We start from the raw sequence: 15,006 nt of genomic DNA, 5'->3' as shown, positions 1-15,006 counted from the left end.
CCCACCATGGGCAATAGAAAAGTCAATGTTGTAAACAGTGCAGCAAGCAACACTGTCATTATTTTTGACCCTTATTAGGCAGGGGTACACTTTAGTGTAGTCTGGGGTGAAGTAGGTTTTATATATTTTTTTGGAACACTCTGCCATGTTGCTCGCTCTCTTTCTCACAAAAAGAAAAAAAATTGATTTCCAGGATATTGTATATAATTTGTAGGTTTCAGGGAGCCGCTATTAATATGCAGGAGACTCCCAGAACTTCTGGGAGAAGTGGGATGTCTGCATTCTCACACTGCTTTATATCCTTACAAGCAAATAACACCTTCCCTCCTCTTGTACGCGCACAATCTATATTTTCTACAGCTAACTTTAACTCTGTAGTTTATTTAATGGGATTGATGGAAGAAGGCTGTTCCAGGTCAAATTTAAACAGTACCTTGAAGTCTTTTTTTCCTAAAATATCCAGCCCTTCCTCTCCATCACTTGAAATCATTCCAACATTATATTTCTTTTTCTATTTTCCAGATCTGGATTCAACTTTATTCCAACCTCCTCCCACCAACCCACCCTCATCCAAGCCCTCCATTTGCAGTTCCTTTTCCAGATCCTTCGCTCTACCTGAACCGACACCTTTTCCTAACTGCCCCACACCATTCACAGCCAGCACCACCAACCACCACTCCTCATTACCAACGAGCCACGCAACATACCAGTTAGACCTTCTGCAGACATGTATCTTTTTATTACAATTACTTGAAACACCTTGACTGCACACAGGTGATCTCCATTTAACTAATTATGTGACTTGTAAAACCAATTGGCTGCATCAGTGATGATTTGGTGTGTCTTATTAAAGAAGATGAATACTTATGCAATCAATTACTTTTTGTTTTATATTTGTAATTCACTTAGATCACTTTGTAGAGCTCTGTTTTCACTTCGACATGAGTCTTTTTCTGTTGATTAAAAAAAGCCAAATTAAATCCATGTTGTAAAACAATAAAACATGAGAACTTCCCAGGGAAGGGGTGAATACTTTTTACAGGCACCGTACCTCACCTTTTCTCTCCTTATTGCTTTTTCTGTTGGTTATAAAAGTTTCCCAGTCCTCTCGCTTCCCACTAATTTTTGCTATATTGTATGTCTTCTCTCTTGTTTTTATGCTGTCTTTGCCAGCCAAGGTTGCCTCATCCTCCCTTTAAGAAGCTGCTTCTTCTTTGGGATGACGTATTCCTGCATTTTCCGAATTACTCCCAAAAACACCAGCCATTGTTCTTCTACCATAATCCCTACAAATCCCTGCTAGTGTCCCCATTTCATCAATTTTGGCCTGCTCCTCTCTCATTTCTATGTAGTTCCCTTTACTGTACTGTGATACTGATACATCCAATTTTAGCTTCTCCCTGTGAAAATGCAGGGTGCTTCCATGTCACCTGAAGTTAAATTCATATCCTTTTCTAAACTTTTGTTCTTTTTTTATATTCTGGAGAGTTTCATACCTTTTCCTGCATTCTCCTTCCCTTTTCATTCATACTTTTCAAAGTTATTGAACCCACACCCTTGTGATTTAGCTTAAAGCCCTACACAACTGAAGATATGCCGTAATGGTGGTAACATCATCTAGTGGTCATCTTTAAGAACTACTTCCACTCAAGTCAAGTACAGTGCAGAAACTTTAGGGATTGTAACATCCAGTCCTATTAATCAAACTGAATATCTGGAATAAACTAGTGACCACTGCGAAAGGGCGGCTGACAACCAGGAAAAGACCTGGTGACGGCCTGGAGAGGCTGCTGATGGTAGGGAACAGACCCCATCGGGGCTGGCATAGGCCAGCTACTCATGCCAGCAGGATCCATCGCTAGACAGCATATTAGATCCACCCATTTATTGCTGCGAAAACTTCAAGATGAAAAATACCCCTCGAGTCTGCGAGAGTGGGGGTGCAAGATGACTCACTGACAGACTACACGGTAACAGACCTAGGAATAAAAACAAGGAAACAGACAACTAGCATGGCATTTGACAGAGCAGAAGCACCGGCAGGACACAAACTACAATGCTGCATCTGTGGCTGGACAAAGATAACATCAGAGAAGGGGCTTAAGATCCACCAGGCCAGGAAAAAGTGCCTGAGGGAGCTCGGCGAGGGGCCTTGCATTGACCATTACCTTCTAAGAGGTAGATCAAATCAGTCGAGTGAAGCCCAGTGGCAGGACAAACACCACAGTCCACAGGGTATCAGCACCCCAGGCGAAGTTCAACCAAGCACAGATCCACCATCAGACATGAGTCCAGAGCCCAACCAGCCACGGCCAGCAACAGAAAGGAAGCCCCAAATCTTGTGGCCTAAATCCTGCCAGAAGAATGAGTGGGAGATCATCAACACAGACCTAGTCCATCTTCTAGAAGGACTGAAAGGAAGTGTGAAAAGAAAACTGGAGAAGTGGGGAGACACCATATACAGCTATGGGGTAGAGAGATTTGGAGTGAAAAAACAGGACACAAAAGGAACCTTCAGTCCAGCCTAAGTCCAGGAGACAGCAGGAAATCTAAAGACTGGTGAAGGAAAGGAGATAACTGAGGAAACAGTGGAGCAAGTCCACAGAAGGGGAAAGGAAAGAACTCAAGGTATTACATGCAGAAATAAAGCAGTGCTTGACAAAGCTGCGAAGAGTAGAATGCTTGAGAAAACAACACAAGAGGAAAGAACAGGTGAAGGCAAGCTTTTACAGAGACCCTTACAAGTTTGTCAAAAGCTCCTTTGAGAAGAGCGGGGTCCTTAGAGTACCTGTGAAGGAACTGGAGGAGCACCTGAGGAGGACCCACTCTGACAACCAGAGGTGTGAGCTAGTCACCATTCCGAATGACATGCCACTAATCCACCCACCTGAGCACCAAAAGGACATAAGGCCCCCTACATGGAGGGAGGAGGAAAGTAAACGAGCAAGATCAGCATCAGCTCCAGGGCCCAATAGTGTCCCATACAGGCTCTACAAGAACACCCCCGGTGTCCTGAAATACCTCTGGATTCTAATGAGGGTGGCATGGGGGAAAGGAATTATACCTAAGGCATCACAAAGGGCAGGAGAGATACTAATTCCCAAAGAGAAGAATTCCTCAACAATCAATCAGTTCCGCCAGATTAGTCTCCTGAATGTGGAAGGAAAGATCTTCTTTGGTGTCATGGCTCAAAGATTCTCAGCCTTTTTGCAGAGCAACAACTTTGTCAACACGTCAAGCAGGAATATATGGTTTCCCAGGATGTCTAGAACACGCAAAGGTCATCTGGCACCAGATACAAACCGCCAAGAAAGAAAAGAAAGACCTGCATATGGTCTTCCTAGATCTTGCCAACACTTTTGGGTCGGTGCCTCACGAGACTTTGTGGGCAGCTTTCAACTTTTTCCAGGTTCCAGAGGTCATCACAAAGCTGTTCAAAGCGTACTTCCAGGATCTGCAGTTCTGTGTTACAACACAACATAACACCACCACATGGCAACACCTTGAGATAGGCGTAATGGCGGGCTGTACCATCTCTCCTCTGGCATTTCTCATGGCAATGGAGCTCATTATCCCAGCATCACAATGGGTGGTCAGAGGGAAATGCTTGAAGAATGGGCTGTATCTTCCTCCAATCAGGGCGTACTTGGATGACATGACCACAATAACAACAACAAAAGCATGCACCAAACGCCTGCTGGATAAACTAAAGGGAAACGTCAAACGGGCACGATTAGAAAGCAAACCCAGTAAGCCTTGCAGTATCTCAATTGTCAAAGGCCAGCTCACCGACATAAGGTTTCGTATCACTGCTGAGCCAATACCAACTGTCCTGGAGAAGTCCATCAAAACCCTCCGACGTTAGTACAACACAGACCTCAGAGACATCGAGCAGGTGGAACAACTAAGGCAGGATACAATCAGTGGCCTCAAGCTAATCAACAACACGGCTCTCCAAGGGAGGTTGAAGATTTGGTGCTTTCAGTTTGGACTGCTGCCCCGACTTATGTGGCCAGTTACCATCTATGAGGTCACGATGTCTCATGCAAATAGGCTGGAGAGGCTGGTGAACTCACAAGTGAGGAAGTGGCTTGGGTTACCGAGATGCCTTAGCAGCATAGGACTTTACGGGAACGGAGCCCTTTCTCTGCCAATTTCAAGCCTGGTGGAGGAATACAAGTGTGCCAAAGCAAGGCTGGAAATGACACTCAAAAGATCTCGGGACCCAATCGTAAGAGGCGTTGCTCCTGCTCTAGCAACAGGGAAGAAATGGACCCCAGCCGCAGCAGTTCTGGATGCAGAAACCACCCTCCCACACTGGGACATAGTGAGCTATGTCCAACAGGGCAGAATAGGCTTTGGCCTTGGAGTAATGAAACCTACCTGGCCAAAGGCTACTACAACTGAACGCCAGCACCTGGTGGAGGAGGAGGTGCGCCACCAAGAAGAAACAGCCAGATGTGCCAAAGCAACATCCCAAACCAAGCTAGGCTGCTGGATGAGGTGGGAGGGTGTTGAGAGGAGGAAAATCACATGGAGTGAACTGTGCAGCATGGAGTCAAATAGATTGAGCTTCATCATCAGAGCAACGTATGATGTCTTGCCCTCTTTTACAAACCTAAATCTTTGGCTGAGAGAGGATCCAGCCTCTCTTCTATGCGCAGTTCCGGCATCCCTCAAGCACATCTTGGTTAGTTGCAAGACCAGCCTAATACAAGGCAGATACACCCGGCGACACAACCAAGTGCTGAGGAGTTTGGCAGCTGAACTTGAGTAAGAGAGTAACGACCAACGCTAGGCCTCTCAATGCCCAGACAACGGTCCCACAACTACCACCCTTCATCCGGGAAGAAGAGAAGCTGGGGGCTAACCTCTTGCCTCATGGCTCATGCCCACTGAGTGCAGCCCGGGACTGGGAAATGTGTGTTGAATTAGGCCAGAAACTTACCTTCCCACCTGAAATTGCAATGACCAACCTGCGGCCTGACCTGGTCCTTTGGTCCAACTCCTGTCGGCGCATCTTTATCACTGAGCTGACGGTCCCCTTGGAGGATGCTGTTGATGAGGTTTATGAACGGAAAAGGCTGCGATATGCCAACATTGCAGTTGAAGCAGAGGAGCGAGGCTGGAAAGTAAAAGTGCACCCATTTGAGGTGGGGTGCAGGGGCTTTGTAGCCAGCTCCACCGTAAGGCTGCTGAGGGAAGTAGGAGTCAGAGGGCAGGCCCACAGGAAGGCAATCAAAGCACTTGCTAATGCCGCCAGAATGAGCAGTCACTGGCTGTGGCTGAAAAGAAGGGATGCTGTCTGGGCTGCCAAGTGACCATCTAGAGACTCACCATGTGACACACACCCAGACCTGATCAGCCTGTGGCGGGCCTGCCTCGGCTGAGGGTGTCTTGTGATAAAAGGCCGAAACACCCAGTGATGTCGAGGTACACAACTGAAGATGTGTCGTAATGGTAGTAACATCATCTAGTGGTCATCTTTAAGAACTATTTCCACTCAAGTCAAGTACAGTGCAGAAACTTTAGAGATTGTAACATCCAGTCCTATTAATCAAACATAGTCCTGTTCTTGTCGTGAGATTTGCCAGGGCAAGGTACAGGTGGAGCCCATCCCTGAATGGTGCATGTACCATAAGTTAAGACTCTATTGCCTAGAAACAGGGGTTAAGTTTATCATTCAGTTTGTACTTAAGCATCTAATTATAATACAGAAAAAGTTGACTATGTCAATCTTCCACAGGAATCATTCCCACCACATATCTGTATCGTTTACTTCACAGTCATTATTCATTATTCTATGTTCAATCATTGATCATCTATCTAAATTATGTCTCAATGTTAATTTGAAAATTAGGTAAAATTGGGCTTCACCAAGAATGTAGGAAAGAGAACAATAAGTTAGGACTCCACTTTACATTGCATTTGATTTTCTGCCCTACTCAGGTTTTGTGGCACTGCCAAAGACAACAGAATGTATAACAAAAGGTCTTTTAACATATTGAACTATCATATGATAAAGATTCATCCCTAAAGATTTATCAAATAAGATTTGACATTGAGCTACATTAGGTATTAGGTTGGTTAATCAGAATGTCTGAAGAGAGAGATATTCATCAAGGTAATTCTAGAGCCTTGGACCTTGCCAGCTTAAAGCATAGGTATTAATAATCATACTCATTAAATGGAAGAAAATACAGAAGGAAATTGAGGCCATGGAGAGATATGAAAACTAGGCTAGGAGTCACTTAAACCAATAAAAAGAAATAAGGTTTAAGTAGAGTGGCCACTGTGGGAGCAGCAGTTGATAGGAGAGGACAGACTTAGAGTGGCAAACTGAGGCTTTGGTTCAAGAGGCAGGCTTCAGTGAGAAGAGGTGGAGGCCAAGGTCCTGGAGGCTATTTTAAGACCATAAGATATAGGAGCAGAATTAGGCCATTTGGCCCATCGAGTCTGCTCCACCATTTCGTCATGGCTGATCCACTTTTCATCTCAGCTACAATCTCTGGTCTTCTCCTTGTATCATTCATGCCTTGACCAATCAAGAATCTATCAACCACTGCCTTAAATATTCGTAAAGACTTGTCCTCCAGAGCTATGTGTGGCAAAGAATTCCACAGGTTCACCACTCTCTGTCTAAAGAAATTCCTCCTCATCTCTGCTCTAAAAGGATCCACCCTCCCCCATTCTGAAGCTGTGTTCTCTGGTCTTAGACTCTCCTATTATAGGAAACATCCTCTGCATATCCACTCTATCAAGGCCTTACACCACTTAGTAGGTTTCACTGAGGTCACCCCTCATTCCTCTGAATTCCATTGAATACAGGCCCAGAGCCAACAAACATTCTTCTTACAAAAAAACATTCAATCGTGGAATCATTTTTGTGAGCCTCCTTTGAACCCTCTCCAGTTTCAGCATTTTTGAAGAAATAAGAACTTCCTTTCTAAGATTAAGAGGCCAAAACTGCTCACAATACTCCAAGTGAGGACTCACCAGTGCTTTATAAAGTATTAACATTACACCTTTGCTTTTATAGTCTAGTCTTCTTGAAATGAATGCTAACATTGTATTTGCCTTCCTCACCACAGACTCAACCTACAAATTAACCTTCAGGGAATCCTGCACAAGGACTCCCAAGTCCTTTTGCATCTGTTTTTTTGCATTTTCTCTCCATTTAGAAAATAGTTAACCTTTTCATTTCTTCTACCAAAGTGCATGACCATTCACTTCCCAACACTGGATTCTGTCTGCCATTTATTTGCCTATTTTCCTATCTGTCTAGGTCCTTCTGTAGCCTCTCTACTTCTTCAAAACTACCTGCCCCTCCACTTATCTTCATATCATCTGCAACCTTTGAAACAAAGCTCTCAATTCAATCATCCAAATCACTGACAGATGTGTCATCACTAGTCATTGGCAGCCAACCAGAAATGGTGCCCTTTATTCCTACTCTTTGCCTCCTGGCAATCAGCCACTGTTTTATCCATTCCTGTAATACCATGGACTTCTAGCTTGTTAAGCAGCCTCATATGTGGCACCTTGTCAAAAGCCTTCTGAAAATCCAAACACACATCAATCTATTTTCTTTTGTCTATCCTGCTTGTTATTTCTTCAAAGAATTCCAACAGATTTGTCAGGCAAGATTTTCCCTTGAGTAAACCATGCTGACTATGGTCTATTTTACAATGTGTCTCCAAGTACCCTGAGACCTCATCCTTAGTAATTGACTCCAACATCTTCCCAGCCACTGACCTATGGTTTCCTTTCTTCTGCCTCTCTCCCTTCTTGAAGGAGTGGATGGACATTTGCAATTTTCCAGTCTTCATGAACCATTCTCGATTCTAGTGATTCTTGAAAGGTCATTACTAATACCCCCCACAATCTCTTTAGCGGCCCCTTTCAAAACCCTGAAGTGTACACCATCCAGTCCAGTGACTTATCTTTCTTCAGACCTTTCAGTTTCCCAAGAATTTTCTCCCTAGTAATGGTAGCTTCACTCGCTTCATGACCACTGACATCTGGAACTTCCGCCATACTGCTACAGTCTTCCACAGTGAAAACTGATGCCAAATACTTATTCCGTTTCTCCGCCATTTCCTTGTCCCCCATTACTACCTCTCCAGCATCATTTTTTAGCAGTCTGATATCCACTTTTGCCTCTCTTTTACACTTTATGTGTCTGAAGAAGCTTTTGGTATCCTCTTTAATATTGTTGGCTAGCTTACATTCAACTTTACCTTCGTCATGACTTTTTAGTTGCTTTCTGTTTGTTTTTAAAAGCTTCCAAATCCTCTAACTTCCCACTAATTTTTGCTCATTTATATATGTCCTCTCTTTGGCTTTTATGTTGGCTTTGACTTTTCTTGTTAGCCACGATTGTGTCAACCATTTTTGACCAACCATTGTGTGTGAGTGGATAAGTCTAAGATGAGAGACCTTATCAAGGAGGCAATGGTGAAAGGAGGTAAAAACAGATCAGTTCTTTTATATTAGTTAACTAAAAAGATACCAGGTTACAAAAAGTTAAACCAATTAGGGATACATGATAAGGTGAGGTGTTGTAGCTGCATGATGTGGAAGCTGGTGGACTCCATAGTGGTTCCTGGAGACCACAGCTGCAGTAAGTGTTGGTTGCTCGGGGAACTCAGACTCAATGTAGATGACCTGGAATCTGAGCTTGAAACACTGCGATGCGTTAGGGAGGGAGAGAGTTATTTGGGCACTGTGTTTCAGGAGGCAGTCATACCCATTATATTAACTACTTCATGAATGGTCTGTGGCCCTGGACAACGTTTGACTGCGAGTGAGGCAAGTAGTGGAATTCAAGGGGTAGTGCTGGAGGAGCCTCAGCCTTTGATCTTGCCCAAAGGTCTGAGGTCGTTGCTCTCTGTGAGGATGAGTGTGGGGCTGTAGGAAAGATGAGCAACTGAACTGTGACACTGTGGTTCACAGAGCCATTCAAAGGGGAGGGAGGAGAAAGGAGAGAAATGTAGTTATAGTTGGTGACGGTATTGTTAGGAGAACAGACACATTATCTTTTTCAAGGATCAAGAGGCCCGAAAGCTATGTTGTAGGCATGGTGCCAGGGTTTAGGATGTCTCGTCTAATCTGCAAAAAAAATTTGGAGTGAGAAGGGAAAAACCCAACTGCATTGATCCATGTAGGAACAATAAGGAAAGAGATTCTGCTGAGGAATCTGAGCAGCTGTGGATCTAAATTAAAATGCAGAATCAACAGGGTAATATACCCTGAATTGTTACCTCAGCCACATACAAATTGCTACAGGTCAATAAATTCAGATAGGTAAATGTGTGGCTCGAAGATTAGTGTGGAAGGAGGGAGTTTGAATTCATGGTCTGTGTGTATGAACATTTAACAGTCAGGGCATTTTCTAACACTTTTAACATAATAATGTATAAGTCCCGTAATGGAATCACGGAATGTTCATTATTCGCATATAGTGCAGTTCAGTGAAAATATTAGTATAAGTATTTTGAACGGTGAATCTCCTGCTTTTAATTTATCAATATCATACCTACCTTTTAACAATTTCTTCTTCAGCACTTAAATATCATTGTCTGTATTTTTATATTTCACTTTCCTTTTGATGTTCTTTTTGTGCATATAGTAACGTCACTTGTAACGTTTCCTGGTCTCTGGGGAGCTGGACTGGCCATGTCGCCGGCACTTGCAGCCTGACCGCCCGCCGCCGGGTGGCGCGCGATCGTGCCGCTGCACTCGGACACGACCATCTTGCCCCTCGAGCCGGAGAGTGACCGTTGTTAGCGGCGCGCGTTGCGAAGGGCGGGCGGCTGCAGAGCCAAGGGTGAAGGAGGTAAGTGGGAGGGTAAATGAATGAATGAATGAGGAGAGCGGGCGTGGAGGGCAGGAGGAGGAGAATGTGGAGGGGGCACCGAAGGGGGGAGGGGAACGTCAAAGGGCGAGGAAATGAGGAGGGGGCGTGAAGGAGGGAGGGAGGGGGACGAGGATAAGAGAAAACATCAAAGGGCACTGGGAATGGGGGGCATGGAGGGAGAGGATGAGGAGAGGGGGACATGGAAGAAGGGAGGGGAATGAGGAAAAGGGAGAGGTGCTAGGTGAAGTGATGGGGAGAAGGGCGGAGAGTGGCAAGAAGGGAGAGGCAATGTAGAGTGGAGGGAGGGGTGAGTGGGCAGAAGCAATGTGGGAGAATGGGGTAGGGAAAGTCTTAAATAAATGGAAAGGAGGGGTGAAAATAGAGAATAGGGAGGTATGGTGAATATGGAAGGAGTTGAAGGGTCAGGAGAGATGTAATAGAGGAGATGGTGCAAAATAGGAGTGAGGAATAAAGATGGGAGGAACAGGGAAGAGTAGGAGTGGAGGATGAGAATAGGGAGGGATTGGCAAGGGAAGATGGGTAGGGGAATAAGGGGTAGCAAGAAACAGTGTTATAGCTTGGGGGAGGATTGATAGAGTGAGGAAGTTAAATCAGGAAGGGGTTGAGAGGGAAAAAGAGAGCAGTGGGCAATGACGTGAGGATGCAATAGTGGTTCTCAATGGTGAAAGGATGGCAGGACTTTATAGTATTTTTCATGTAACCTATTTCACTTAATAAAGGTTATAAGGCCTTTTGTTTAATAGCAGTGCCTCCTTCAGCTTGGGTATATATTCACTTACAATTTAAAGTTGTCAACTGGTCAAAGTGATCTCTAAAGCAAGTTTGAAAGGCAGCTCTGTTGGTTTAGGCAGTTATTTTTATGCAGGGTAAAAATCTTGAGAAAATGATGTGAATAAAAGTTAAGGTTTTTGTAATTTAGAAATGCTAATTTTTGTTTTCCTTTGTGCAGGTTTGGTAACATGCAGTCTCATGATGCACTGCACCTCAGTGAATGGCAGAAGCATTATTTCAATATAATATCCGCTGATTGCACCCCTGGACAGAAGGCAGATGCTTATCGTGGGCATCTAATGCAGCTGCAATATGCATGGGCAAATGCCGACATCTCGGAACAGTGTACTGCTAGCATATTTAGGAGATGTACTGAAAAGTATGCGGCCATTATTGATTCAGACAATGCAGAAATTGGGTTGAATAATTATGCTGACAGTGCTCTGAGTTTATCAAAGTGTCAGAGAAATGAAGGTAGCCGGTGGCAGTCGTCTTTGACAACAGACAATGTTTGCAAATTAAAATGTGTTCAAGAGATGTTTAAGTCCTGCAATAAAGCGAGGGATCTGCTAATATCAGCAGCTGATGTTTCAACTGTGGTTGGGAAAATTAATCACAAGTCAAATTCAGACCATCATAAAATGGAAACTATATCTTCCATTGATACAGAGTCTTCGGTATCTAAAATTTTTATTTCACCTGCTGAAGTGCCTTCACAAAATAAAATTGGAAATAATTTTTCAAATACTTCAACCACAATTACTGCCTTTGCAGGAATGAAAAAGGTGCAAAATCCATTGATTGCTAATCTGGGGAATGATGAGATGAATGCTTTAGGTTCCTCAAGCACTTCCACATTAGCCTCTTATAAAAGTATCCACAATAGTCCCATGCTGAAACTAAGCAAAGTGACAAATTGTTCTGGACCTCTGGCAAGTCAGAAAGGCACTGTTTCTGAACAGTGTTTGACTCTTGATAACAAATCGCCCCCTGTAACATCTAGTACTACATCAAAAAGGAAGTCTTCCTCTTTATCTAGCAGTGGATGCAATGATTCATATAATTACATGTCATACGGACATTTTCAAAATCAAAGTTGGACCAATATTAATCAAAAAAGTTTTGACAGCACGACCAAGAGCATGAGAAGTGATGCCTGTGCCACTGATGAGAGATGCATGGTTACTTTTAAAACTGCTAAAGAGCAACTGCATGTTGAACAATTGAAAAAATGTGGCAATCCACCTCAACGGCTGCCTTTAACAACAGCAACAACAAACAATAGCTTAAAGAAATCACTGGGCACGGTCAGGTCTCGTGGTTTGTTTGGCAAATTTGTTTCTCCAGTTGCAAAGCAGGATAACAGTGATGAAAATGGTGGAATGTCTTTGCCTCATGGAAACAGTTCTTTAGAACCTTCCCAACCAGTGGATGAGCGTCTGAAGAACCTTGAGCCAAAGATGATTCAATTAATTATGAGTGAGATCATGGACCATGGCCCCCCAGTGAACTGGGATGATATAGCTGGGTTGGATTTTGCTAAAGCAACAATTAAGGAGATAGTTGTTTGGCCAATGCTTAGACCAGATATCTTTACAGGGCTCCGTGGTCCACCCAAAGGAATCCTTTTATTTGGCCCCCCTGGAACAGGTAAAACTCTAATTGGTAAGTGCATTGCATGTCAGTCAGGAGCTACCTTCTTTAGTATTAGTGCTTCATCACTGACTTCGAAGTGGGTTGGAGAAGGTGAAAAAATGGTCCGTGCGATGTTTGCTGTAGCACGCTGCCACCAGCCTGCAGTTATCTTCATTGATGAGATTGACTCTCTTTTATCGCAACGTGTTGATGGGGAGCATGATTCTTCTCGTAGAATAAAAACTGAGTTTTTAGTGCAGTTGGATGGTGCTGCTACTTCAGCAGATGATCGAATTCTTGTGGTCGGAGCCACAAACCGCCCTCAAGAAATAGATGAGGCAGCTCGTAGACGTTTGGTCAAAAGACTATATATCCCTCTGCCGGAAAGTACAGCAAGGAGGCATATAGTAGTGAACCTGATGTCTTGTGAAAACTGCTCCCTGAGCCAAGAGGAATTGGAGCTAATCATTGAACAATCTAAGGGATTTTCAGGTGCTGACATGGCTCAACTTTGTCGTGAGGCAGCCTTGGGGCCAATTCGTAGCATCCATATGGCAGACATCTCTACTATCACACGAGAACAAGTTCGTCCTATTAAATTCATAGATTTTAAAAATGCTTTTGTAAATGTTCGGCCCAGTGTCTCTGCAAAAGACCTGGAGCTATATGAAGAATGGAATAAAACTTTTGGTTGTGGTCGATGACCATTGCAAAGCTGTTCAGGACTGTAGGAGTGTTTTTTCGAAGTTTATTAAAGAAATTCTTTTGCTGATATTTATTTCCTTATGCATATCCAATAAAGTTGACTTTTACAGATTAGGTACTTTGAATAAGCTATTATATTCAAATCTGTTTAAACTGCTTTGTTCCAAATGATTAGTGTACTATAATTCAAAATATGGAATTCTTTTACTCTTTGGTAAATTTTGCACAAAATGGTACCTCTGTATGGTATGTCATTGTAATCTTATAACCATGAGGAAATACAGTGAAAATATTGATGTATGTGCAGTGGTTCAATTGCAGGCCCAGCTTTCTGCCCTACATTTTGACTAAATATTCCATCGCAATTATCCAAATGGACACTAATTTCAATTCAATATGATCACCTATTTGAAAACTTTTGACAGTTTGGTGGTTCGTTTGGATTTCAAAAGGGAAAAATTTACAAAAATGCTGGAGGATTTGAAATAAATATTTTGATATTTTTTCTAATTAGTAATTAGAAATAAACAATTCAAAGCCAAGGCAATAGTAGACTATTTTTCTTTTGTGCCAAAAAATGGTTACTTAGCTGTGTAAATGCTCTATGTAATGTGTTTTTTGATTTATGAATATTCATGATTTGTTATCACCCATTCACTCTTTGAGATATGGCTTTGATTTATTCAACTAATTTTCAATCTTAGAAATGCTGCACAACTCTGCTGTAAATACATGGTTTTAAAATGTCCATATTACATTTGTTCCAGCTATTTTTGATTTATAAAATTTTGCTAAATAAAACATTATCCAGAAATGCACCCTCTTCAGGTTTGGCTGTAGTTAAAAGTTTAGTTAATCAGAAACAGCACCAACATCAATTTTGGTGGTTATCAGAATACTTAAAAACTATACTGCTTAGCCCTGTGTTAATGGCAGTTGGGAAAGACATTCAAACTTATGAAAATTTGTCCTTATGCAATTTAGAAAATTACTACCAAAGAATCTGAGAATTTGCTCTTACAAAATTTGTGTGACTTAGTAATACTTTTTTTTCAACTCTTGTTTCTTGACAAATACCCTGCTGATTCAATTTTGCATAGTAGAATGGCTTCACATAGATTGAGTCATTTAAAGAACAGCTGGTCAGTATGTTCCTATAAGGAATAAATACAATGACAAGTGTTGGGAACGATGGATGATGAGAGATGTTACAAATTAGTCAAAAAGCAAAAGGCTGTATATAAGGTTTAGGAAACTGAAATTGGGCAGGGCTTTTGAAGAACATAAAGGCAGCAGGAGAGAACTTAAATGGAATCAGGAGGGCTAAAAGGGACCAAAAGTGCCCTTAGTGTATAAAACATCTAAGTTTTATACATTAAAAGCAAGGGTATCTAGGGAGAGGAAAAGACCACTCAAGGACAAGAAATGTATGCTTAGAGACAGAAGAAATGGGCAAGGTGCTAAAGGATTACCCTGGTATTCACTGAGGAGGAGGTTGTGGAGGATAGTGAGATTAGGAAAGGTTTTCGAGGGCATGTGACATGGCAAAGGAAGGGATATTGGGGCTTTTGAAGAACATGGATGAGTCCTCAGAGCCTGATGGCATCTGTCCTAGATTGTTAAGAGTTACATAAAAAGAGATTGTTGAGGCCTTAGGTATCATAGTACAATTAAGGACTCTTTGTAGTTTTATTGCAGCACACAGATAGAGAAACCATATTAATGTATCTTACCTGTATAGTCTCAGCACACATTAACTGCAGTTTCCCAGGCAGCTCTTCTACAATGCTATTTGCATACTCCTGAAATTGGTCTGTGATGGATGCCATTTTCCTTGCCCTTGACCATATGAATAATAAGGAACTGCTTTTGACTCCAGGTCCAGAACTCAACACCTCGTTTGCAACTGTATCCTTGACTTCCTGACCTCTGATTAAGATTAGAAAGTAACATCTCTGCCACAGTTATCCTCTACAATGGTTCTCCACAAGGCTGCACCCTATTTTAGTCCCTAT

General features: G+C 42.7%; 1 protein-coding gene and 1 long non-coding RNA gene across 2 annotated transcripts in view; one reads left to right on the top strand and one right to left on the bottom strand.

Moving 5' to 3' along the window:
- The window catches only part of LOC140731451 (uncharacterized), a 45,867-nt gene extending 36,189 nt beyond the window's left edge, over positions 1–9,678 (bottom strand). Inside the window, exon 1 of the long non-coding RNA XR_012099835.1 lies at positions 9,543–9,678. This is a non-coding gene — a long non-coding RNA (uncharacterized lncRNA). The remainder of the gene's footprint in view (positions 1–9,542) is intronic.
- Positions 9,679–9,763: 85 nt separating this feature from the next.
- Positions 9,764–13,799, top strand: fignl1 (fidgetin-like 1). Its single transcript, XM_073054332.1, has 2 exons — positions 9,764–9,838; positions 10,830–13,799. The coding sequence occupies exon 2, from the start codon at positions 10,840–10,842 to the stop codon at positions 12,988–12,990; it is 2,151 nt and encodes a 716-aa protein (XP_072910433.1). The 5' UTR covers positions 9,764–9,838; positions 10,830–10,839; the 3' UTR covers positions 12,991–13,799.
- Positions 13,800–15,006: the final 1,207 nt, after the last annotated feature.

The sequence above is a fragment of the Hemitrygon akajei genome, chromosome 8 (assembly GCF_048418815.1).
Source record: "Hemitrygon akajei chromosome 8, sHemAka1.3, whole genome shotgun sequence".
Classification (NCBI taxonomy): Eukaryota; Metazoa; Chordata; class Chondrichthyes; order Myliobatiformes; family Dasyatidae; genus Hemitrygon; species Hemitrygon akajei.
Note: the sequence above shows the minus strand (reverse complement) of the source record. Positions and strands in the feature narration are given on the sequence as shown.